General features: G+C 45.2%; 1 protein-coding gene and 1 long non-coding RNA gene across 6 annotated transcripts in view; one reads left to right on the forward strand and one right to left on the reverse strand.

Annotated features, from left to right (window-relative positions):
• Positions 1-27,326, reverse strand: part of GAS2 (growth arrest specific 2) — a 139,930-nt gene that overhangs the window by 53,051 nt on the left and 59,553 nt on the right. For 4 of the 5 annotated variants that reach the window (XM_083163994.1, XM_083163995.1, XM_083163992.1 and 1 more), the window contains 2 exons: positions 22,964-23,124; positions 14,635-14,759 (listed from right to left, as the gene is read on the reverse strand). In XM_083163994.1, the coding sequence (XP_083020120.1) occupies positions 14,635-14,759; positions 22,964-23,108 (270 nt within the window). In that variant the 5' untranslated portion in view covers positions 23,109-23,124. Of the gene's footprint in view, positions 1-14,634; positions 14,760-22,963; positions 23,125-25,711; positions 26,510-27,326 lie in introns of those variants that run through there. The other variant, XM_083163996.1, reaches the window with a different exon arrangement.
• Positions 1-27,326, forward strand: part of LOC146045259 (uncharacterized) — a 55,613-nt gene that overhangs the window by 7,148 nt on the left and 21,139 nt on the right. Inside the window, exon 3 of the long non-coding RNA XR_014465394.1 lies at positions 976-1,065. This is a non-coding gene — a long non-coding RNA (uncharacterized LOC146045259). The remainder of the gene's footprint in view (positions 1-975; positions 1,066-27,326) is intronic.

Consider the following 27,326-nt stretch of genomic DNA (forward strand, 5'->3'; position numbering starts at 1 on the left):
CCTATACACTGCTGCTGGAGGTGCACTGCAGCTGTCTCTAGACTGCTGGTGAAGGTGCGCTGCAGCCAGTGGCGTAACTAGATACATGTGGGCCCCATAGCAAAAGTTTGTAAGGGCCCCTATTTAGCACCTAATGCTGAAAAGTGTATACAGCACATGATACTTTGACAGGCAAAGTGGGCCCCTCTCTGCTCTGGACCCCATAGCAGCTGCACCCCCTGCACCTATGGTAGTTACACCCTTGGCTGCAGCTGCCTCTAGACTACTGCTGTCTATACACTGCTGCTGGAGGGTTATGGTATAAAACATAGACTGACTCATGATAGACAGTCATATGGTCGACCACTAATGGTAGGCAGTCAAAAGGTCAACAGGGAAAAAGATTGACATGAGTTTTTTATGTTTTTAGGGTGTCTATGTTGACATAGGTCGACATGGTCTTTGTCTAAGTGTACCACGTCCCCTCACCTGGCTTGCTGCACTCACCATGCTTCTCCCTCCACACCCTAGTGGATGGTAGGGCATGAAATACCGCCTGTCGGCACATGTCGGCTGAAAATGTTGTAAAATAAATGCATGTTGACCTTTTCCATGTCGACCATTTGACCATGTCGACCTTTAGCCCCTCTCGACCTTTAAACCCTGTCGACCTTTTGACTCTGTTGACCTTCTGACTGTCTATCATGAGTCAGTCTATGACCAGTCCGGATACCCTGCTGGAGGTACACTGCAGCTACCTCTACACTGCTGCTAGAGGTACACTGTTGTTGGAGGTACACTGCTGCTTGTGCCCTAATTCCTATGGCTGGTGCTGGTCTGCCAGAAGATGTCTTGGTCTCTTATTTCTGTGCCTTGTGGATATCTGTTGGCAGTCCCTAATTGTTACAGTCCCTTATTGCCTGTGCCCATTATTGGGAATACCTCTTGGCTGACCCGGGTTGCCTCTAACTCTGACCTTACTGGATTCCTTTTTAGCTCCCTTGACTGTATCTAACCTATTAAAGGCTCTCTGCACATCTACTGCTTACCACACTGGTCCATGGATGGTAACCCTGAAGCCAACAGGTGAGAAGCTTACTTGCTTTTGGTTACTTTCTACCTGTTGCCATATCACCGTGACACTGCTACTGGGATTCAGTTTGTTTAGCGGTCAACTCCAGCATCCGCGTGCTTATTATAGTCGGTGAACACAATAAATATTTGGGGTTGTGATATTTATTACAATAGGAAACTTTATAACCTTGATAAAAATATAACATGTCTGTCTGTGTGTCTATCTATCCATCTATATATCTATATCTATCTATCTATATATCTATCTATCTATCTCAGGGTTTCTCAAACTCGGTCCTTAGAACCCCACACAGTTCACATTTTCCAGGTGCACAGGTGCACTCATTACTCACTGACACATTTTAAAGATCCACAGGTGGAGCTAATTATTTCACTTGTGATCTGCAAAACATGCACTGCGTGGGGTCCCGAGGACCGAAACTGAGAACCTGTGATTTATCTATTATACCACATAGTGCAGGGCAGGCCAACCTGTGGCTCTCCAGATGTTGTGAAACTACAAATCCCAGCATGCCTTGACAGTTTTAACACTCCCTTATAGCAAAACTGTGGCAAGGCATGATGGGATTTGTAGTTTGACAACATCTGGAGAGCCACAGGTTGGCCAGGCCTGACATAGTGCATCCATGTAGTTTTTTAATTGTTTTTTTTTTTTTTCATCTTTTATTTATCAAAATTTTTTTTAAGAGGAACAAGGCATACATACAAATAACAAAACAAAAAAAAAAAAAAATTTAAAGAAATACATAGATACATAGAAAAATATTACAAAGCAATAATTACCTATTGGACATAAACTTTCAGTCAAGTAAGATAATAAAATTAAGCACATTTGGATTGGAGAATGGATATAGTTAATTGTGGTTGCTCGCATCGAGGGTGGAGAAGTAGCCATAAATGTGGTTTTAATTATGCTATATATGGCCCATCCCTATAGTATGTCATCAATACAGGTTACACATCTTGACACAAAAACCGGCAGGGAGACGCCAACAAAAAAAAAAAAAATTTAAAATTTTGAGGGAAGGAAGGGGGGTGTATAGATGTACAAGGGAGAGAGGATGTTACCAAAATTGCTCTATCCTACTAATTATCAATAGTGCATATAGATCATAATCATAATATTTAACTATATTAAAATAATATGTATTATCTTTTCTTCTTTTTTTTTTTTTTTCCTTTCCTTCTCTCTCCTCCCTCTTTTATAAGTGCATTACTTTGTGACTCTCCATTTAACCATATTACCTTGTGAGTACTAAGTGTTCCTTAATTAAACGACCTGTAATGTTCCTGCTCAGTTGTGTAGTTTTCTAGTACTAACCATTCATCTATCGAAAGTACAGTACTTGCCAGGCAATATCTGACACATAGACTGGCAAAAAAAAAAAAAAAAGGTAGAAAAAGGAAGTGCAAAAGTGTTATATAGGGGAGAGAGCATATATTACCAAAGTTGCTCTTTCCTTCTAATTATTATTATCAATAGTGTGTATAATAATTCAAATATATCATAATCACCATGTTTGACTCTATTTAAATAATGTGTGTTATTTTTTATAGGTGCAATACTTTGAGGCTCTCCATTTAACCCATATTGCATTGTGCCTACTAAGTGTACCTTGGTTGGTCGACAAATAATATTCCTGCTCAATTGTGTAATTTACTAATGCTAACCATTCATCTATCGGGGGACCCGTGTTTGCCATCCAGTATCTGGAAACTAAAACCTTTGCAAGAGAACACAAACTGCTTATATATGTTTTTAGCGTTGACTCAACTCCGTCGCAGTGCAGAACATTCAAAATACAGCATTTACTAGTCAAGAGGTCCCGTTCCACCCCAGTGTGGATAATAATATTCTTGACCCTCCCCCAAAATTCCAACACTGGTTGACATTCCCATAGGAGGTGGAAATAAGTACCAGGGGAGGTCTTACATCTATTACATATTATTGAAGATACGGAGCCAAATTTAATCAATCTAGAAGTGGACATATAAGCGCGATGTAATACATAGAGTTGAATTTGTTGCACTTTTATGGAGGATAAGGCCTTGGCATATGTTGACAGCGCGACTCGCCAATCATCCTCACTTAGGGGACCCAGGTTCTCTTCCCATTTAATTTTTAACTTTTCTAAGTCATCTCTATCTGCCTCTGCAGTGACTATTCTATATATTTTAGATACCTTTTTTTTTACCGCAGTTTTAACATATTTTTTTAAGGGTGACACACTGAAGCTCAATCTTAGGTTGGGGTAATGATGCTCCAGACAGCTTCTTAGTTGTAAATAACGAAAAAAATAAAATTTTGGTAAACTAAACTCCCTACTGAGCTGAGCAAAAGATTTAAACTGCCCGTTTATAAAAAATTGACTCAAAGAGTTAATCTGGAATAAACCCCAAACTCGGGTGAGTTGTAATTCTTCAGAGTTATTAAACATCTGTTTATCTTCTAATGGATATTGGGGATCAATACCAGTATACCCTACAAATTTATTTGCTTCATTCCACACCCTTATAGACTGAACCACCAGGGGTGTATCCAAAAGGAGTGTGTAACCCTGGAGTAGCCTGGAGGCTGGTCTAATCTCTGGTGTAGATACCTTCACCAATTCGTCTACTAATCCAATTACAGGGCTCTCATCGAACCATTGATTCATTTGCGCTAATTGTGAGGCAAGATAGTACTTTTTGAAATCTGGTAGGCCAATCCCTCCCAACTCTTTTTCTCTAACCAATGCCTTGAGTCTAACCTTTGATCTAGAGTTATTCCAAATAAATGAGATCATAATGGAGTTAAGCTTACGGAATATTATGCTGGGGATGTAGATTTGGGACTGTCTTAGTACATATAATATTTTCGGTAGTATAGTCATTTTTACTAAATTTGCACGTCCCAACATTGTCAATGGGAGTCTTCTCCATGTTTTACATTTTGACTCAAAATACTCCAAAAGTGGTGCTACATTTAAAGGAATAAACTCTTTTGGGTCCACTGTCACCCATATACCAAGGTATCTAAATTTAGAAACAAACTTTAATGGGAGTAATTGGGAGGATAGAGATATAGGTTCAGGTTTAATGGGTAAAATATGGGATTTAGACCAGTTAATTCTCACTCCAGAGTAGTCCCCAAATTTATCAATTACAGCTAGGACTTTGAGTATATCAGTGCCAAATTTGGAGAGGTAGATCAACAGGTCATCGGCGTAGAGAGATACCACGTCTGAGCCATCACCCACCTTAAATCCCCGCTTATATAAGGATGCCCTCAATAAGCATGCCAATGGTTCTATTGCCAGGGCAAACAAGGCAGGGGATAGTGGACATCCCTGCCTTGTTCCCCTGGTCAACCGAAATGAAGTCGATGTCCAGCCATTAATTGAGATCCGGGCCAGGGGATTCGTATACAATAACTGTATCCATTTGATATATCTTGGACCGAATCCCATGGCCCTAAGGACCGACCATAAGTATTGCCACTCGATGACATCAAAAGCCTTAGTGGCATCCAATGATACCACAGCAGGCTGGGTATCTGCCGCGCCAGGGATCTGTAGGTGGCTGTGTAATTTTCGAAGATTCAGCTCGGTTGATTTACCCGGCATAAAACCACTCTGGTCGGGATGAATAATTTTTAAAATATATTTGTTAAGGCGAGTGGCCAATATTTTAGCCAGTACCTTTGCCTCCACATTTAGCACCGATATAGGTCGGTATGACTCGACCTTAGTCCCATCTTTCTCCTGTTTTAATATTAGGCTTATTTTTGCTTCTACAATGGAAGGGGGAAGTTTATTCTCATCGAAACATGAAGAAAAGGTATGTAACATGAGTGGGGCAAAATAGTCAATATATTTCTTATATAATTCGGCTGGTATACCGTCTAATCCAGGGGATTTATTATTAGGCAGCTCTGTTATTGCTCTCCTCACCTCTTCAATGGTAAATGGGGCTTCCAGATCTAATGTCTCTAGTTGTTCTAATGTCGGAATAGGGATTTTAGCAAGATATACATCTATGTCCAACTGGGTATTCCTCAGTTGTGAGGTATAAATAGAAGTAAAATAACTTATAAATTCTTGACCAATGTCGGGGGTAGCATGAATTCTAGTTCCATCCTCTTGTTGAATACAAACTATTTTATTAAGGGAGGTTTCGGCCTGAGCAAAAAAAGCCAGGTATTTCGCAGGCTTATCAGAAAATTGATAATTTTTTTGGGATCTAGCTGACATTACTCTCTGATTTTGGGATTTTAATGCCTGCAGCCATTTTTCCTGGGACTCTAGCCACTGGAGTCTAGAGGAGTCCGTACCATCGACTAGAAATTTGGTTTCTCTAACCACTGTTTCCCTCTCCAACCGAAGGATAGCCTCTCTGTCATTTTTTTTTTTCTCGGCTATACGCTTTTTCAAGGTTCCCCTTACAAATGCCTTAAAGGCATCCCAGGTGATGGAGTCAGGGGCAGACCCAGAGTTTAGGTCCCAAAATTCCTCCCACTGAAGGAGAATCCTGTCGTCCTGTTCAAAAGATTGCAACCAGCTAGGATTAAATTTCCAGAACCTTGGACCAAGCTCCTTTGATTCGGAGAGGTCCAACTCAACGGGGGAATGATCAGAAATCCCCCTAGCCATATATCCAACACTCTCCACACTCAGGGTTATATCTCTGGATACGAGAACGAGGTCAATTCTCGAAAATACATGATGAGTAGCGGAGTAGCAGGAATATTGCCGGCTAGTTGGATTTCGTACTCTCCAAATATCCACCCAACCCATATCATACACAAAGTTGCTAAAAGCTTTTGTATTCTTAGTTTTATCAGGTAAGGTGGATCGCCATCTGTCCCCTTGGGGATCCATTACATTATTAAAGTCTCCCGTACAGATGACAGGGATTAGTGGATATGTTGCAACGAATTCCGCCGCCTTCAGCAATACATCAAAACTGAATGGAGGGGGGATATAGACAAATAATAATAATAATTGTTGAGTATTAACCACACAGTTGAGAAAAATATAACGACCAGACGGGTCTATCACAAAATTATTACATGTAAATGCTAACGATTTCCTAATCAGCACTGAAACACCACGGGAGGAGGAAGTAAATGGGGCATGGAATAACTTCCCAATCCAAGGCCTCTTCAATGCCAATAGCTTCCCACCCACCAGGTGGGTCTCAACCATGCACATTATATCTGCCTTGGATTTCCTTAGGTGGTCGATAACTAAAGAACGTTTGGTACTTATGTAATATCTGGGCTCCCGTTTTTCTTATGAGACCGCGTCCCCTCGCGGGGCTCGCTGCGCTCGCCACGCTTCGGGCGCGGTGGCTCGCTGCGCTCGCCACACTATATAAAATCAACTCCATGCGTAGTTGGATAGTAGGGGTATGAAAAAATAGGGTGCATTTAACATGGGAGCCCAGATAATACATAAGTACCAAACGTTTAATTTTGTTATTGAGACCACGCACGTTCCAAGATATTAATTTAACCATGGTAAAGATGGGATAAAAGGCAGAGCTACCTCCTCCTTACTGGACGTACCACTCCAGTACAATGGGAGAAAGTTGCGAATATACCCACTCTCCAAACTCCAATACCCTAACTTGACTGAAAGATACAAAATTTCAAAATACATACAAAAATAACAACACAAAACATATGGAAAAATATTACCCCATATAGAACCCATTCCCACCCCCCTCCCTGTATATCACCCACTACTTGGCCTACTTTTTAAACCACTACTACCCATTTGCAATTATATCCAAAAAAAAAAAAAAAGGGAAAAAAACCTAACAAAACTTCCTCAATCGCTTGGGGCGATAAAATAAGAACCCCTGGCCACCAAAGTGTAGGGAGGCTCTCCGGCACTATAAAGGATTAATCAATCATGTTATTCTAACTGGGAGCCTGCTGATGCCGGCCCGGTAGCCATTTATCAAGCCATTTTGCGGCTTCGTCCGGCGTGGAAAAAAAAACAGAGTCACCGTCATTAACTACTCTTAGTTTTGAAGGATAATCATCGAATACTTCAATTTACAATCACGAAGTCTTCTTTTTATGTCCACAAACTTAGCTCGGTCACGTTGAACATCCAAAGCAAAGTCTGGGAAGACCGAAACTTTATGACCATCATACAACAACTGACCCTTTTCACGGGCCAGACGCAAAATTGCATCTCTATCCTGGAAATTCAAGAGTTTAATAATTGTTGTACGTGGGGGGGCACCCGGTGGTAAGGGTCTGAAAGGGATACGATGTGCCCTTTCAACCGCGAACTGTGCAGACAAAGATGTTTTACCCAGTTCTCCCGTCAACCAATTCTCAAAAAATTTCACTGCGTCAGACCCCTCCACACGCTCAGGTAAACCAATAAATCACAAGTTGTTCCTCCGCAACCTTCCTTCTACATCGACCAATTTAGCCCTCATTTCTGACACCTGGAATGAGAGATTTTTTAACTTAACACCAGTTTTGGTATTTTCATCTTCCAGGGTCGAAATACGGTTTTCTGTGTCCTGGATTCTCTCGTTAGTACGTTTAAGATCAGTTTGTAGACCTGCAATCTGTGACTGGATTGCATCAATTTTGTCAGTGAGACGATGCTCGCTACTGGCTATTGCCTCCAAAACCTGCTGCAATGATATTTCTGGGGTTACTGGGGGGGCTGTAGATTTTGATGGGGTGGTATGTGGAGTAGTGTTCGGGGTCTGTACTGCATTACTTTGCGAGCGGGCAAACCTTTCCAATTTTGCTGCTGCGGCAGTTGCGTTACCGGTTTTCCCCATGTTATTCAGTCACACTAGCAGGTATATTGCAAGGTTCAAAGAAACACTGGGGCACCTCTAGCCTCCTGCTCAGAGGATCAGTCCACAATATGAATTATACTTTTATTTTTCCTTTCTCTTTCCCTGCCGCACTCCCTTCCCACCAAATGGGCCTGCACGCTTCGCAGATTCTCTCGGATATAACCCCTCCACAAAAAATCTTTGATAAACCTGGAGTCTCTTTCCTCACCGTTTTACTGTGACCCAGGACCAGGTATGTCCGTACAGCACCCTCCGCTCCTTTTACTCCGTCCTAACCGGTGTCCAGGGGCAGCAAGTATCTCTGCAGAGCAGCCACGTATTCTCTGGATATGTCTGTGCAGCTTCCACCGCTCCCTTAGCACCGCTCTCACTGGCGCACAGGGACAGCAGGTAACCCTGTTGAGCCGCCTCCTCTGCACTGGATAGGTCTGCGCGGCCCCCTCCGCTCCGTTAGTACCGCTCTCACCGGCGTCCCGGGGCAGGGAGTGTCGCTGTATAGCAGCTGGGTCTTCACTGAGTGTAACTGTGCAACCCCCACCGCTCCATCAATACCGCTCTCACCGGTATCCAGGGGTAGCGGGTATCGCTGTAGAGCTGCGACGTATTCACTGTATATGCTTGTGCGGCTCCACCGCTCGAACCGGCGCCAAGGGGCAGTAGGTATCTCTGTAGAGCAGCAGCCTCTTCACTGAATATGTCAACGCGGTGCCCTCCGCTCCGGTAGCACCGCTCTCACCGGTGCCCAGGGGCGGCGGGTGTCACTGTGTATCAGCTGCGTCTTCTCTGGGAGTAACTGTGCAGCCCCCACCACTCCGTTGATACCGCTCTCACCGGCGTCCAGGGGCAGAGGGTGTCACTGTTGAGCTGCAGCGTCTTTACTGAGTGTAACCCCTGCTCCGTTAACGCCGCTCTCACCGGGTCCAGGGGCAGAAGGTATCGCTGTAAAGCAGCCGCGCCTTCGCTGCTATCAGGGACGCCTGACACCTTATCCTCCAACTCTCGGCACAGCACGCGGTAGGTGACCCGGAAGGGATTGATCAAACCCGGGCACGCACAGCACAGCAAACCAGTTAACAGACGGATGTTTAGCCGGAGAGCTCCCACAACCTCCTTACTCCCTCACTGCCGTGGCCACGCCCCCCTTTTTTAATTGTTTTTTAACTGTTTCACACTTATCCATCCATGTGGATTGGGAATAATAAAGTAATTGGGGGTCCACGTGATAAAATCTACAAATTGCCATAAAAAAACACCATGACAACCTTTTTTTAACGTGTCAACTATTTCCAGGTGGTTTCATGTGCTAACCATTTGGTGTTGACCTAGATACTGTCGACTTATTACCGTGGTATTGGAGGGGGATTCTTGTGCCTACGTCTGGACCAGTAATCAGAGAGTAAAGGTGGCCATACACGCACCGATATGTGTGCTGTGCGTTTTGTACTTTATTTGTGCCGTGCGATTTTGGCACTTGTAGGGGGATGCGATGTACTGTACTTTGCTGGTGCGATGCGATTTTAGCCACTTTTTTTTTAAAGTTAATGGACATCGCATCACATCTTTTTGTGCTTTACAATATTGTACCTGCGGGGACACGCATCGCATCCCCGCAGGTACACTTTGCGATTATCGCACGTGCAATGCGCTTTGTACTTTAAAAGTACAAAACGCACTGCAATAATCGCAGCGTGTATGGGCACCTTTCATGAATGTATCTATAGGAGAAGCTGAAGTCTAATGACCTGATGCAGGGAGAACAGTCACCAGCGCAATGCTGTATCCGTACGGGGAACACGTCTGCTTTACATGATGTCTCGTCTGGCTGTCCCGTGTTTGCAGGGGATGCGGTCAATTTACCTACAATCAAAATCCCGACTGTGAAAGTACCGCCAACCATTGACCGACGGTCAAAATACCGACAAGGTCAAAATACCAAAATGTTTTTTTTTCATTGAAACCGACTTGTACATACTTTACCATCCCATTGGACATGGAGGGGGAATATAATAGTGTGCCCGAATCACCGGGTTCATGTCGACCTATGTCAACATACAGACCCCAAAAAATAGGAAAACCTGTGTCTAATTTTTGACCTGTCTATATTTTAGATGTCTGTATTTTGACCGTCGGGATTTTGATTGTAGGTAAATCATACTGAACCCATTTGCAGAACATAAATAAAGAGAATGAATGGCCAAACAGTTGCCAGAAATGTTGTTTGTTGAGACGACTTGCTGTAACAGCAGATAACTACTCTTTATAAGCAGAAAAGATGAACTATAGGAAGTTCCTGCGCAGTAAAGCAATGCGCCATACCAGCAATAGGAGAGCACCACCTGCTGGCCAAACGGCAGAAGAGACATTTATTTATTTATCACCATGAAATTCTATTGAAGTTTGAGTCAGGTTGGGGGGTCATTAAGTCGACAAGTATAATGTCAACAGACAATAGGTCGATCACTATTGGTCAACAGGCAGAAGGTGGACACATTCAAAGGGTCGACGTGAAAAAGGTCAACATGAGTTTTTCAGTGTCTATGTCAACATAGGCACTGCGCTTGCCATGCTTCAAGCATGGTGCCTCGCTGTCCTTGGCACACTTATGTTCTCCCTCTATGCCCAGTGAGATGGTAAAGTATGAACAAGTCCGTTTAAAAAAAATCATGAAAAACTCGTCGACCTTTGTCCATGTCGGTCTTTTGCTTGTGTTGACTTTTGCCCATGGCGATGCCATGTCAACCTTTTTCATGTGTCGGCATTCTGCCTGTCGACCTAATGACCGCATACTGTTTGAGTCCCTTTTATTTTACTAATGAACACAGAGGAAAATGTTGTTTGCTTTTCTAAGAGAATATCTTTAACTGTGAGATAATTATAACAATAAGAGAATTCCTGGCACGTCTCGTTATCTTAATAAGTCGTTCTCTGTGATCAGAGCGAGCGCCGGGGACTCTGGCAGTATAATGAGCTTTCCATGTGGCGAGCGCGGATTGTGTTGACACAAGTGTAGAATATCCCGCCTATGCTCTGAAGCAGGGGTGCCCGCAAACCTGCTCTCAAATATCAGGCCAATGGCTCCCCTGCCACCGTCCCCGTACGATCTTGTCTCGCTGATGGCGATGGATTGCGGCTTTTATGCAGGATGTGAATGTGAGAGTAAAACACATGATGTCATCCTGCAACAATGCTCTCAGGTTGGCTTGCTGTAAGCTCTTGGGGTTCTCCGCTCCGCCGCTGTTGTGAAATCAGAGAAAGAAATACTTATAGACTTTGCTTTTTTTTTCCAAATAAATTGGCTGAATGGGATTAGCTGGAAACTCTTTAACACTTTGCTGGCAGGATAATATCCAGTGTAGTAAAATCCCAAATATTACGCTTGGCCAAATCACAGCGGTGCCCAGGCTGTATGTATCTTAGGGGCCAATTACACCCTACTCAGGGGCAGCCCAGTTACTTCATCATTCCTAATTTATGGCCATTTGTATTTTTATTTCCATCTCGGTTTCACCAACTTATTTAATGCAGAGGGGGGGGGGGGGTTTGGATTCAGGGTCCTGTTATGCTGCTGAGAATCACCAGTCCCAGCAGTCCTGGCCCATAATATCAGTTTGGGGGGGAAGGGGGGGGGGGGGGTTAAAGATTTGGGTAGTACTACAGCAGCTGGGATCATACGGATTGGCTACCCCAGAGGTTTCCAGTCTTCACGTTCTCCAACAGGTCATGTGTTCAGGATTTCTGTCCGTGCACACAGGTGGAAGAATTACTGACCAAGCAAAACAGATTAAGGTGTCTATTTACTGAGCATATACATAAAGTGGGGAGCGATAAAGTACCAGCCAATTAGCTTGTGGGTCCTAACGCTCATTTTTCAAACACTGCCTGTAACATGACAGTTAGGGCCCGATAGGCTGCTATTTTATCTCCACCCACATGTTTAAAGGAAACATGATCCGTCTGCAGGCCGAGGACAAATACATTTTAAATCTCATCATTTGTGACTTATTTTTCTATACATGTGAAGTTGCAGCGTGTCAGTGTAACCCAGATACAGGATGGTCCATTACAGAGCAACCTCCCAGTGAGTGGTGACATCACTGCTCTACAAATATACTGTAAGTGCTGATGTCACTGGTCACTGACTACATATAAAGATATATGTATCCTACCTATGTATTCTAAATCTGGGCATACACTAGGCAACTTCTCACCTCACAGAAGTAGCCCACAATCCACCTTTGAGCCACCAGGGCCCTTTTGCATGTGATATCTCATGCAAACCCAGCAAAGCCTTCCCAGCTCCGGTGCATTGCATCGGACCTGCTGTCAATCACATGTTATTTGGCCACTTAACATTCTAGGGTTCATTTTAGTAGAACCAATTAACCTACAGTACCAGTATATGCTTGTAGGAGGAAACTCGGGAGGAAACCAGCAAAAGCATGGGGAGAATATACAAACTCCACACAGATAGGGCCATGGTGGGAATCGAACCCATGCTGTGAGGCAGTAATGCTAACCACTACTTTGTATGCTCTGTCCAATGAAACTATGAAGGATTCATGTTGGCTTCCATAGCTCCATCATCTGACCTATATTCTCTCCCCCCATTCATTGCTGGAATACATTCCCTAGATTCCACAGGCATCACATAATCCCTGACAGCCAATCATCTGCCTCCTGCCAAACCATTCCTAATTATCTTCTAATTTGCCAACAGTGACAGCAGTGTTTCCTGTGCCAGCAGCCACTGAGAGAGGGGGTGCAGGCTGTACGTCCTTACTCTGATGCCGCATGTGGTGCCGGCACTACGTGACCTCCCTGAGTTGAGCAGAGGGGTCATGTGATGCAGAAGGGGTCATATGGCACAGAGAAGGTGGCGTGGTGCAGAAATTGGCTGCTATGGGCAAGTTTCAGACTTGGCAGGGCATAAAGTGTCACATGCCACTCAGATTACCCACAAATGCCACTTACTTCCCCAAGTGCCACTGAGATCTCCCCCACATACCATTCACTTCCCCACATGCCACTCACTTCCCCACATGCCACTCACTTCCACACATGCCACTCAGAACTCACCCACATACCACTCAGAGCTCACCCACATACCACTCACTTTCCCACATGCCACTCAGAACTCCCCCACATGCCACTCACTTCCCCACATGCCACGCAGAACTCCCCCACATGCCACTCACTTCCCCACATGCCACTCATAACTCCCCCACATGCCACTCACTTCCCCACATGCCACTCAGAACTCCCCCACATGCCATTTACTTCCCCATGTGCCACTCTCTCCCCCACATGTCACTCACTTCCCCACATGTCACTCACTTCTCCATCTGCCAATCAATTCACCACATGCCCCTCATTTCCCCACATGCCACTTAGAACTCCCCCACATGCCAATCAGTACTCCCCCACATACCACTCAGAACTCACCCACATACCACTCACTTCCCCACATGCCACTCAATTATCCCCCACATGCCACTCAATACTCCCCCACATGCCGATCAGAACTCACCCACATGACACTCAGAACTCCCCCACATGCCACTCACTTCCCCACATGCCACTCACTTCCCCACATGCCACTCAGAACTACCCTACATGCCATTTACTTCCCCATGTGCCACTCTCTCCCCCACATGTCACTCACTTCCCCACATGTCACTCATCTGCCAATCAATTCACCACATGCCCCTTATTTCCCCACATACCACTCAATACTCCCCCACATGCCACTCAATACTCCCCCACATGCCACTCAGAACTCCCCCACATGACACTCAGAACTCCCCCACATGCCACTCACTTCCCCATATGCCACTCAGAACTTCCCCATATGCCACTCACTTCCACACATGCCACTCAGAACACCCCCACATGTCACTCACTTCCACACATGCCACTCAGAACTTCCCCACATGCCACTCACTTCCCCACTTGCCACTCAGAACTCCCCCACATACCACTCACTTCCCCACATGCCACTCAGATGTCCCCCAAATGTCTTTGCTCAGATGATGATCCCTCAAAATGTCACTCAGATCTCCCCCACATGCCGCTCAGATCTCCCCTACAGGCCGCTCAGATCTCCCCCACAGGCCACTCAGAACTCTCCCACAGGCCACTATCCTTTCCTATTTAATTTTCATCAGATCCGTATGTAGAATGAGCAGATGATGGGTGATTACAAGGTGACAGTTATTCTGCATATTGTGCTCATGAGTCTTCATCTCCTGTCACCGCACAGTTCCCCAATGTTTCCTCTATACTGAGCTTGTTATTGAATCCTGGTGACACATGGCGTGGTATAGGGATCACCAGCCCCTCTGCTAGATGTATAACCAAATGCTGACCTTGGATACAACACAGAATTCTCAATACAGTCTTGGTAATGACACATGGAAGAAGGAAAGACAAAGCAATACAAAAATGAAATACAGCTCCAAACTGTCATTTTTTTTAAACACAGCCCACATCATGGCAGCTAGGAGCTGATTGGCTGGTACTTTATCTCTCTGCAGTGCTTAGACCCCAAAGTCACAGAAGTTCTGTGTGCGATACCTGGACTACTGACCTAATACTAGACAATAAACCATAATAGGTACCGTAGTATTTTCCTAATGCTGCATCTGGGTTCTACGGCAGTCTTACGAATCATTGCACCAGGCTCTGCGCCAGATTTCTCACCCTCGGGGTAACAATGCAATCGGAGCAGACGAGTGACTGACTCACCTTCCCAGTCTTCTTGGTGTCCATGTGCTTCTCTCTGAATTTGCCCTGTAGAGTTTCTGCAAGTTCACAGAGCAGTGCCCCATTATCCAGCTTCTCCATAAACGCCTCCGCCGTAACCTCTTTCCCTGTCACAAGCGTAAGGATAAATATATTAGGCAGCCATACAGGAAAACATGTTCCATCAAAAAGTTCCGGTGAATATATTGCTTTGCTGACACAAGAAGACTGAACGGTTGGGCATCCACCATCTACGCAGGCATGTCCAAACTAAGGCCCTCCAGCTGTTGGGAAACTACAAGTCCCATCATACCTTGCCACAGTTTTGCCATTAGAGAATGCTAAAACAATGGCGAGGCATGCTGGGATGTGTAGTTTCACAACAGCTGGAGGGCCACAGGTTGGACATGCCTGATCTAGAGAATAAGCAGCAGAACTGACATCACAGAATATTTGGTCGTGATGTCACTGTTTCCTCAGGAATTGACTGCTGCCCCTTCCAAGTTTAGGTCACCGATGTATTTTATGTAGCACCTTATATAGTACTTTTTACAGTCATTTTAAAGATGCGTTTCCCAACCTGCACAGAACTATATGGAACATCGCACTGTCCCAGGTAGAGATGGGTCGTTCGTGAATGAAGAGGGTCTTTTGAACGTAAAAGACTGAAGGAGCCGCCAATCCCAAAAAATCGTAGTTCTTTTACTTTCAGTTTCGTTTTTCATGACAATGCATTTGCCTGATCTCAGCACTGCCACCTGTGGCAGCTGAGATGTACTAACTCTGGAGACTGAGTACAGTGCTGTGACTGCAAGTAAAAGAAAGAATAACAAGGCTGCTAGGGATGGCCATCGGTGCAGACGCCATCGATGGCGATTCTGCACCCAGCCATCGATCAGTGTTTTACTCGGGTATGTATGTTCTAATTTGTTCAGCTCACTGTTTTAAAAAAAATAAAGTAAAAAAACAATGGGAATAAATGATTGTAAAATAAATTATGCTTCGTTATTATCAAATTACCCCTTCTTTCAAAGTGAACCGGTGATCCGCCTAAAAGATACAAATCTTTTTTACAAACTGATCTGCTGGATCCCAGCTCTCGCTAGTGACCCGTTTTGCCCATCTCTAGTCCCAGTTAATACTTTGCAAACATTATTTGTGCTGATGGGGGTTGAGAAACATGGTGATAGCTAGGTCCGCCCACTGACCAATGAGGATGCCCCTCTAACTACATGAGTAGCCCAGGTAAACACTGCAGATCATAAGGAAACTGAGTTCCTGAAAATACTTTGTTACCAGATGATCTGTATATTGTCCATTGTTTGCGTTACTGCCGGGTTGTGCTGTGACACTTTATGTGACACATTTATCAGTTGTGTATGATACAGTTTGCTTGGCCCGTTACAACCAACGCACTAAGGTTTTACAGTCACATCTTTTCCTCCTTGCTAGACTCTTGGAGAATCGCTTATTTCAGCGAACATCTGCATTCAATGAAAAATATATTAGGTGTCAGCTTTCAATTTACCGTGCTTTATGGCTGCACGCGGTTGTGCGCTGTTTCTAAACCAGAGCTCTGACATATTTTACAGTTCAGCTGTATTAGCTCAAATGAGGATACTGTGCATGAAAGACCCTTTTTTTTCTTCATTCAAATGGAAAATCCATTAAGACCCTTAAGCGTTTCTTACAGGGAGCCTATGAGGGCGCTTTGTGAGGGCGGAGCATCTGAAGTCTCGCCAGCAATATACAGATCGTGGGTCACCTCTCATTGGCCAATAAGGGGTAAATATTTACTAATGCCTCTAAAAATGAAAAGAGGTGATCAGATTCCAGTGGCAAACGCAGGATTTTCAGAAGGGGGTTTCCAGAGGGGTGGAGCAAAGCACGGAGATGGACACTTAGGTGACCCAGTATACACCAGGTCAGTTAAAGTATTATAGATAGACCAAATGTTTATAAATAATAATAATAATAATAATAATAATAAAAAAAAAATATATATATATATATACATACATACATATATATACATACATACTGTACATACATACAGGGGTGTCAACAGCAGTGTAGACCCCTGGGCATAGCAATGTATTGGGGCCCCTACCGATACTCCAACAGTAGGGGTGGGGGAAGCTTTGATGTTGCCGCGGGTGGTAGGGGGTATTATATCAACCACTCAGCATGTAGGGCCTGGATCAGTAATTTCCACTAATTACCCCTTTACTGCACAGATGGTGGGAGATGGGGTGGGAGAAGGGGGCATTGGGCTGAATGAAGGGGCCCTGATACATAACTTCCAGGGTGGTAGAGGATGTTTAATATGCAGAGGAGGGGTGTATAGTGGAGTGGGCTTATTATTCATAATTTTCTGGTGGGAGGACAGCTTGCTTGACTGCAGATATCTCCAGTTCCCGGAATTAGATTTCTTAGATTTTACTGGAATTAAAACTAGAGAATCCCACCTACCAAATGGTATTGGGGACTAGGGGATCAGAGTTCAAGAGGCAGAGCAATCTGCCAACGAGTATTTAGAACTACATACCAGGTGTGTGGAGCTGGAACAGTAACCAGCTGCTGGAAGGCTGATATCTCTGGTAGTGGTCAAGGTAGAGACAAGCTACTAGTGTCCATCAATGGGGGAGAGTCCCAGATTGTGGAATATACCCTCAGAAAAACTCTAAGCCAGAAATAACCTGAAATATCTGACTGGGAAGAGCAATTAACAGGCTTGGATGGGGACCACTGCTTTGAAGTCAGATATCTCCGGTTCCCAAGGGCCGATTTTTACAATTCTTGTACCTAGGGAAAGAGGGGACCCTCAGCTTTCAGCTGAGGGCCCTTAGACTCCTGTGGGGGTTTCTGGGTACTCAGAAACCCCCCCTGCGTGCGCTACTGGATTCTATTTTTTGTCTATTGCGTCCTAGAAAATGATAGAATCTGCTTTATTAAACATACCCATAAGAAACACCGTTTTACATACAAGCGTGTTTACAACAACAACAAGAACAGCAGCAAAAATACTTTTGGGAACAAAAATTAAAAAGTGTAATTTTTGTTTTAAAAACAAATCCCAAACTGCAATAAGAATATTACCATACCTCCCAACTGTCCTGATACACACAGGGCGGCCCCAATATTTTGTTACTGCCCCAATGTCCCACCTGTGGGCAGTAGTGTCCCGCGGTGGTGGGTAGGGGATTGGGCAGTTGCATACCTCCCAACTGTTACGATTTTAGAGGGACAGTCCCGATTTTCGGGTCCTGTCCCGCTGTCCCACCCGCGGCAGGCATTGTCCCGCTGCGGGGGGGTGACAGTTGGGAGACCACCAATCTAGTAGAATAGACGCTGTGCGCATGCGCACAGCGTCTATTCTCGTATGAAAATGAGGTCGCGGCTAATTAGCATAAGCCGTGCCCTCATTTGCATACACCCCGCCCCTTTTCGGACAGAAGTTGGGAGGTATGCAGTTGTAAGTCCCCCTGTCACTCGCTGCCTTGCCGAGCAGAGCAGCAACGAATGGATGTTGAGTGCATCTGTTCAGGGAGACAGGATAGGGGGCATGGCCAGCACTCTGAGCTGCTGGCCACGCCCCCACATCAATGAAAATGGTGGCCTGTCCAGTCCACGTGAAAAGTGATGCAATCATAGGCCAAACCCCCAACCATCAGGCCACACCACTTAATTTCAGGTGCGCCAATTTGTCCCTCTTCCCAGGGGTGCATATGATATGACACCGGTATTATAAATACTCATTAAATTATATTTGCTAGATCTCAGGTATTTGGTGTCTTTGGAGGCTAAAAATTGGGCAACACTTTTGGAGTAGTGGTTAGCATTAATAACCACTAATAGGATTCAGGCAATAAAATAAATAACTGTGGTCTCGGTATAAATCTTCACGTGGTTGGGATTATAATGGGAGGTGTTTTAAGAAGTGTAAAGGTGGAGAAGTTGCCCATAGTACTAATCAGTGTGAGGTAGATGATAGGTAGAAGCTGATTGGTTTGCATTGTCCTACCTCTCCACCCCATACACTGCTTGTACATCTCCCCCATAGATTATAAACTCTGTTGGGGCAAAGACTAATTGTTAATAAATAAATTGTTCATAAAAGTTTATTACAGGTACAAAAGGATTGGAGGGCCCTTAGACTCCTGTGGGGGTTTCTGGGTACTCAGAAACCCCCCCTGCGTGCGCTACTGGATTCTATTTTTTGTCTATTGCGTCCTAGAAAATGATAGAATCTGCTTTATTAAACATACCCATAAGAAACACCGTTTTACATACAAGCGTGTTTACAACAACAACAAGAACAGCAGCAAAAATACTTTTGGGAACAAAAATTAAAAAGTGTAATTTTTGTTTTAAAAACAAATCCCAAACTGCAATAAGAATATTACCATACCTCCCAACTGTCCTGATACACACAGGGCGGCCCCAATATTTTGTTACTGCCCCAATGTCCCACCTGTGGGCAGTAGTGTCCCGCGGTGGTGGGTAGGGGATTGGGCAGTTGCATACCTCCCAACTGTCACGATTTTAGAGGGACAGTCCCGATTTTCGGGTCCTGTCCCGCTGTCCCACCCGCGGCAGGCATTGTCCCGCTGCGGGGGGGTGACAGTTGGGAGACCACCAATCTAGTAGAATAGACGCTGTGCGCATGCGCACAGCGTCTATTCTCGTATGAAAATGAGGTCGCGGCTAATTAGCATAAGCCGTGCCCTCATTTGCATACACCCCGCCCCCTTTTCGGACAGAAGTTGGGAGGTATGCAGTTGTAAGTCCCCCTGTCACTCGCTGCCTTGCCGAGCAGAGCAGCAACGAATGGATGTTGAGTGCATCTGTTCAGGGAGACAGGATAGGGGGCATGGCCAGCACTCTGAGCTGCTGGCCACGCCCCCACATCAATGAAAATGGTGGCCTGTCCAGTCCACGTGAAAAGTGATGCAATCATAGGCCAAACCCCCAACCATCAGGCCACACCCCTTAATTTCAGGTGCGCCAATTTGTCCCTCTTCCCAGGGGTGCATATGATATGACACCGGTATTATAAATACTCATTAAATTATATTTGCTAGATCTCAGGTATTTGGTGTCTTTGGAGGCTAAAAATTGGGCAACACTTTTGGAGTAGTGGTTAGCATTAATAACCACTAATAGGATTCAGGCAATAAAATAAATAACTGTGGTCTCGGTATAAATCTTCACGTGGTTGGGATTATAATGGGAGGTGTTTTAAGAAGTGTAAAGGTGGAGAAGTTGCCCATAGTACTAATCAGTGTGAGGTAGATGATAGGTAGAAGCTGATTGGTTTGCATTGTCCTACCTCTCCACCCCATACACTGCTTGTACATCTCCCCCATAGATTATAAACTCTGTTGGGGCAAAGACTAATTGTTAATAAATAAATTGTTCATAAAAGTTTATTACAGGTACAAAAGGATTGTATATTAATCCAGTGTGGGACAGTGGGAATGTGACACCTTGTCAGAGTACCACGTAGTGTGTAATAGTCCAGCATGGACAGTGGGAATGTGACACCTTGTCAGAGTACCACGTAGTGTGTAATAGTCCAGCGTGGACAGTGGGAATGTGACACCTTGTCAGAGTACCACGTAGTGTGTAATAGTCCAGTGTGGACAGTCGGAACGTGACACCTTGTCAGAGTACTACATGGTGTGTAATAGTCCAGCATGGACAGTGGGAATGTGACACCTTGTCAGAGCACCACGTAGTGTGTAATAGTCCAGCATGGACAGTGGGAATGTGACACCTTGTCAGAGCACCACGTAGTGTGTAATAGTCCAGCATAGACAGTGGGAATGTGACACCTTGTCAGAGTACCACGTAGTGTGTAATAGTCCAGCGTGGACAGTGGGAATGTGACACCTTGTCAGAGTACCACGTAGTGTGTAATAGTCCAGTGTGGACAGTCGGAACGTGACACCTTGTCAGAGTACTACATGGTGTGTAATAGTCCAGTGTGGACAGTGGGAATGTGACACCTTGTCAGAGTACCACGTAGTGTGTAATAGTCCAGCGTGGACAGTGGGAATGTGACACCTTGTCAGAGTACCACGTAGTGTGTAATAGTCCAGCGTGGACAGTGGGAATGTGACACCTTGTCAGAGTACCACGTAGTGTGTAATAGTCCAGTGTGGACAGTCGGAACGTGACACCTTGTCAGAGTACTACATGGTGTGTAATAGTCCAGTGTGGACAGTGGGAATGTGACACCTTGTCAGAGTACCACGTAGTGTGTAATAGTCCAGCGTGGACAGTGGGAATGTGACACCTTGTCAGAGTACCACGTAGTGTGTAATAGTCCAGTGTGGACAGTCGGAACGTGACACCTTGTCAGAGTACTACATGGTGTGTAATAGTCCAGTGTGGACAGTGGGAATGTGACACCTTGTCAGAGTACCATGTAGTCGTGTGTAATAGTCCAGTGTGGACAGTGGGAATGTGACACCTTGTCAGAGTACCACGTAGTGTGTAATAGTCCAGCGTGGACAGTGGGAATGTGACACCTTGTCAGAGTACCACGTAGTGTGTAATAGTCCAGTGTGGACAGTCGGAACGTGACACCTTGTCAGAGTACTACATGGTGTGTAATAGTCCAGTGTGGACAGTGGGAATGTGACACCTTGTCAGAGTACCATGTAGTCGTGTGTAATAGTCCAGTGTGGACAGTGGGAACGTGACACCTTGTCAGAGTACCACGTGGTGTGTAATAGTCCAGCGTGGACAGTGGGTATGTGACGCCTTGTCAGAGTACCACGTGGTGTGGACAGTGGGTATGTGGCACCTTGTCAGTACCACGTAGTGTGTAATAGTCCAGCGTGGACAGTGGTACATGACATCTTGTCAGAGTACCACGTAGTGTGGACAGTGGGTACGTGGCACTTTGTTAGTACCACGTGTGTGACATTCGCGCTGCTCCCTACACAATGTGTGGTCACTGAACTGTAATTGCTGTGGAGCCGGGTAACTCACTGTCTTGGTGTAATACACTTTCTGGGTTGAAAGTGTCTCCGTCGACAATAGTCAAGTTGACACCAAAAGGATGAAATGCACCAGGCTGTCATTGGAAAAATGTTGTCACATGAAAAGTTCAACATGAGTTTTTCATGTTCTATTGGTGTCAATGCGGACGCCTGATCACGTGAACTGCCAATGTCTACACAGAAAAAAGTGTGAAAAACATATCAACCTTTTCAAGTGTCGATCATTGTCATGTCATCTTTTGTTTGTGTCAACCTATTGTCTATGTCAACGATATGTTGTCGATCTAATGACTAGACATTGTCGACTTATCATCTTGAGCCCCACTTTTTGGACTTAGCCCTAGTCTCTTCTGGTGGACATTTTTTTGATGATTTGCAGTAGAAAATTGTCTGTGGAACTTGTTGGGCACCATGTTTTCAGAGACCTAGAAATTAGGATCCGGGAACACAGCGGGTGATATGGTTTTAGAGACCAGAGTATGCGCAGAGGAGGGGCTCCACAGAGTACAGTGTGCACACAGGGCCCCTCTGTAATACCACCCCTGCCCAACAATCCAACATCCCAAGGAAGAAGCCTTTGGTTTTTCCGTATAACATATACACTGTTTCCTTGAAATCCCTTCATGGCGACTCTGGTGCTAGTTGTTATATTGTTTTGGCCTTTGTATTAGTCGATTTCCACAAGGAACTGCACCTGTTAGCTGTATTGTGGGAATGGGATCATTGGGTTGACCAAAAGATGGACGACAGTCATTTGGTCGACACCGTTAGGTCGACATACTGGAAGGTGGACAGGTGTCTAGGTCGACATGGGACAAGATCTACAAGTGTCTAGGTCAACACAAGCAATAGGTCAACATGGGTTAAGTCGACAGTCAAAATGTCGACATGGGGTTTTTCACTGTTTTTTGACCCGAATATTGACACCGTCGACATGGACACAGTTTTATGTGCACCGTGTCCCCTCGCATGGCTCGCTGTGCTCGGTACACTATTTATTTCTCTCACTATGCCCTAGTGGTAAGGCATGAAATACCGCCTGTCGGCACGTCGGCTCAAAAAACAGTGAAAAACCCCATGTCGACCTTTTGACTGTTGTCCTATCCCATGTCGACCTAATGCTTGTGACGACCTAGACACCTGTCGACCTGGTCCCATGTTGACCTAGACACCTGTCGACCTTCCAGTATGTTGACCTGATGACTGTCGACCCTCTTTAGGTCAACCAACCGACCGTATCCCGTATTGTGTTCCCCATATACTTTATGTCAATTCAATTGTCATATTGCAAAGAAACATTTTTTTAAATCCTCTCTTACCCAGCATGTTGGTCAGCCATAAAGCCAGGTCTTCCTTCATGGGCAGCAGGTTGGCCTCATGCCGAATGGCCAGCCATTGGCTGTATTGGTGCATGTCCGATAGGCCAGGTCCCCGAGCAGCGGGGCTTAATGTAGTGCACATCATAGCCAAGGGAGAGCGTCTACAACACAATGTACACAAAGTCAACACTTTAATGAACACAAACACACAATGTAACAAGTCATTGGCGCAGACATGATTCGCCCTATAGGGAGGCTACAAATGCACAACAAAGTAAGTAATATGTAATAAACAACACAACATAAACGAGCAATTACAGACGGTGTAATGGTTAGCATTACTGCCTCACAGCGCTGAGGTCATGGGTTCGATACCTACCATGGCCCTAACTGTGTGGAGTTTGTATATTCTCCCCGTGTTTGCATGGGTTTCCTCCGGGTGCTCCGTTTTCCTCCCACAATCCGAAAATATACCGGTAGGCTAATTGGCTCCCAATAAAATTAACCCTAGACTGTCTGTGTGTGCGTGTACATGTGGTAGGGATATAGATTGTAAGCTCCACTGGGGCAGGGACTGATGTGAATGTTGAACTATACTCTGTACAGCGCTGTGGAATATGTGTGCGCTATACAAGAAACTGTTAATAAATAAATAAATGACACAGCTCTGTGCGACATGATATCAAGCCGACTATACCCACCAGGTCACCATGTGTTTCATGTAACCCATCTATGTACATAAGATGTGGTTGTATTCGCTGTATTATTCCTTTCGACCTCTGCCATACGGGATACTGTCATGCACCAAGTAGGTCCACACCACTAGGTCGACATGCAGGTAGGTCGATATGACTTTAGGTCAATATGAAGGAAGGTCGACAGGGTCATTAGGTCAACAGAGTCATTAGGTCGACATGGGGAAGGTCGACAGTGAAAAGGTCAATATGGTTTTTTTTACTGTTTTTTGAGCCGACATGTGCCGACAGGCGGTATTTCATGCCCTACCATCCACTAGGGCGTGGTGGGAGAATAATATAGTGTAGCGAGCCATTTTTCTCTTGCGTCACCCTGACCGGCATTATATCCCGTGTCACCCTGACCCCATGCCGGCATTACATTCTGTGACCCTGAGTCGGCATTACATCCTGTGTCACCCTGACTCTGAATCAGCATTATATCCTGTGTCACCCTGACCGGCATTATATCGTGCGTCACCCTGCCCGGCATTATCTCCCGCGTCACCCTGACCGGCATTATATCCCTTGTCACCAATGTTCCCTCTAATTTTACGAAGGCTGTGTGCAGCAAAAGATATTGGCTGTGCAACTTTGGAAGGAAATGTAAATTTTTGTGCGTCACATAACGTATACAGGCCTAGGTTTCGAGTTCTGTTGAGTTAATAAATCTATTTGAATGTTTACAGACTTCACACACCACACATATAGGCTATAGCAGTGATTTTCAACCTTATTAAACTCGTGGCACACTAAAACAAGATTTTAACCTTTGTGCACTCAGTTGTAATGTCTGTGCGCGGGCTCGGCGAGTTGTGTGCGGGCGCACACGCGCACAGCTTAGAGGGAACACTGCTTGTCACCCTATGCCGGCATTACATCCTGTGACCCAGAGTCGGCATTACATCCTGTGTCACCCTGACTCTGAGTCAGCATTATATCCTGTGACCCCGTGTCGGCATTATATCCTGTGACCCCGTGTCGGCATTATATCCTGTGACCCCGTGTCGGCATTTTTATCCTGTGACCACGAGTCAGCATTATATTCTGTGACCCTGTGTCGGCATTTTATCCAGTGACCACGAGTCAGCATTATATCCTGTGACGCCATGTCGGCATTATATCCTGTGACCACGAGTCGGCATTATATCCCGTTATCTGATACATCGCATCACTATACCTGGCTCCATCACCAAATTACACAGATTTCACCATAACACAAAAGCCAATCTCTTCTCCCCAGGACCATGTGTGGGGTGCCGGATGGGGTCCCGACAGTCATTTACCCGACGTCGGGAATCCCGACTGTTAAACCACCGACAAACGGGTTCCCGACTGCCACCGGCTCTTCTCCCTGGTGGCAGCGTGGGGAGCGCAGCGAGCCCGCGAGGGGCTTTGTTGCGCTCGCCAGGCTGTCTGAGTCCGGCCAGTTGGGATCCCGACTGTCGGAACCCTATACTGCACCCCATGTGTGATGGTCATTAGTCTGTGTTTAATGACACAGTAGACAATTCTCTAATACGTTGTCATCAGATTATTTTTAAATTAATATTTTTTTTTGTTAAATTAAAATTAAAGGTATCAGGTATCAAACACCTTCCAATACCCTGTACCCAATACTATATCTAGCTCATTATAATATAATACTATATCTAGCTCATTATACTATAATACTATATCTAGCGCCATTAATACTATATCTAGCTCATTAGAACTGACGACTTTAGAACATACATTAATCAGTCCAATATCAGTCTTACCAAAAAATAATAATAATAATACATTTTGTTGTACAAATCTTTGTGAATTTTCAATGTGACCATTTCACACAATGAAATATATTTTCTTACAAATACTGTATTTAAGTGATTGCAAAAATCAATGCGATATATGATCCAATATCCAATATAGACAACACCCAGCCACAACAGAACTGCCACACATCGTACAACCACAGCCTGCTGCACCACACAACCCAATGCAGGTCTCAGGTATCACGGGAAGACCCCCTTACCTCGTCCCTCTTCAGGAAGACTGTCTAGCCCCCAGTCCCAGCCAGTACATGAAAGTCCTGTAACTTGTTGCAAGCCCAGTGCTATCTGTATCAGCATCCAGCCGTCCTCTTCTGTTACAGCAGAAAGACATCTCGGATTGAGAGAGCCATTGTCAGGCGAAGAATTTTGGAGCAGGATGGTTTACACTGTACCTAATGGTATGTAACACTTTCAACAAACTGCAGGGGTGCATTCCTCCCCCCTCGTCGGGGCTGAACAGTGAGCTTCTTATGTGACTACACAGAGAACCTTCTTTTTTTGGGGCTAGTTCAGAGCACAGGGCAGTTCTTGTGTTTTGCCAGCAAAGTCATTTAAACTATCTGCTGATTTCCAAATAATCATTTGCTTTAAAAACAATTATCACAGAAACTGGGTCAGCGCCGCTGTAACTGACTCTCATCTGGTTCTTTGTGAGACGGATCTCGTCCAACAGAGAGTTTTTATTTTCCTCTTCTTTTTGTGGGACGCTGAGCTCGTTTGATCGCTGAATTAAAACTGTCATCATAATTCTGTCGGGATAGTCGGCAGAAAAAGGTTTAACGTGAGTTCCCGGCTTCCCGGAAGGTAATGACGCTGCTATTCCAGCAACAAGAGGATCTTAGTGCCAGCAGTCCGTTGTTGTGTGCCAGGGCTGCCTGGCTGGGGTAAATGCAGGACTAAGTAAAAACAGGACCCGGACAAGACCCCGGAATGCCGGACCAGACATCAAACTCTCCATTCCATGGCTTGTAGTGTCCGGTCCGGGAGGTGTCCGGTACAGTATGTCCATGTGATAGTTTTGACCAGGGACATGGGATAGGTGTCAGAGCAGCCCCACTGGACGGGACACCCCGGCAATGCACCCCCCCCCCCCCCCCGGGGTACTGTCCGGTCCGGATTTTACCTGGTTAATGCCAGGGCTGGCGCAGGGTTTTCCAGAACACTAGGCAAAACTTCAGCTTACTGCTCCCATACGCCAATACCAACTTCCCAGACCCTCAGGTGAACGCGTGGAGGTGGCATCTCAGAAGTTCAGCACCTGCTGTTTGCATTAAGGACAACAAGGACTCTCTCAGAGTCATCCTTCATTTTGTGATAGACTCATGAGAGCCCCCCAGATACTGGAGCCCCTTGGTAGCTGCCTAAATTTCCAGATTGTCCTTAGTTTGTCTACTTTGGCATAAGTTAGACAGAGCTCTGCTCTGATTAAGGAACTATAAATCCCAGCATGGTCTAGAATGCTAGTCCGCCGACAGTGTGAGAGATGAGGATAACCTAGATATTGAAAAAAAATAACCCAGTAATGGGACACAGCATTCATAGCTAATAGTTCCCCCAGAGCTATCAATGACATCATTATGTAGGAGCTACAAATCAATGTAAATTACAAGCACAGCATCTGGGAGCGGTGACACCATATGATAATACTGCAGCGTACTAGGAGAAGCGTGTGATCATGTGGACGGTGTATAATCACATATAGTATCTGTATCCCACCTATCCCTCACTTCTCTTACGTGTGTGCAGTCATATAGAAGAGATACTGGGAACTATAGCCAGCATGTAGGATAAGAGAAGTTGTACTCAGGGCCGGCG

The sequence above is a fragment of the Crinia signifera genome, chromosome 11 (genome assembly GCF_055691185.1).
Source record: "Crinia signifera chromosome 11, ASM5569118v1, whole genome shotgun sequence".
Taxonomy (NCBI): domain Eukaryota; kingdom Metazoa; phylum Chordata; class Amphibia; order Anura; family Myobatrachidae; genus Crinia; species Crinia signifera.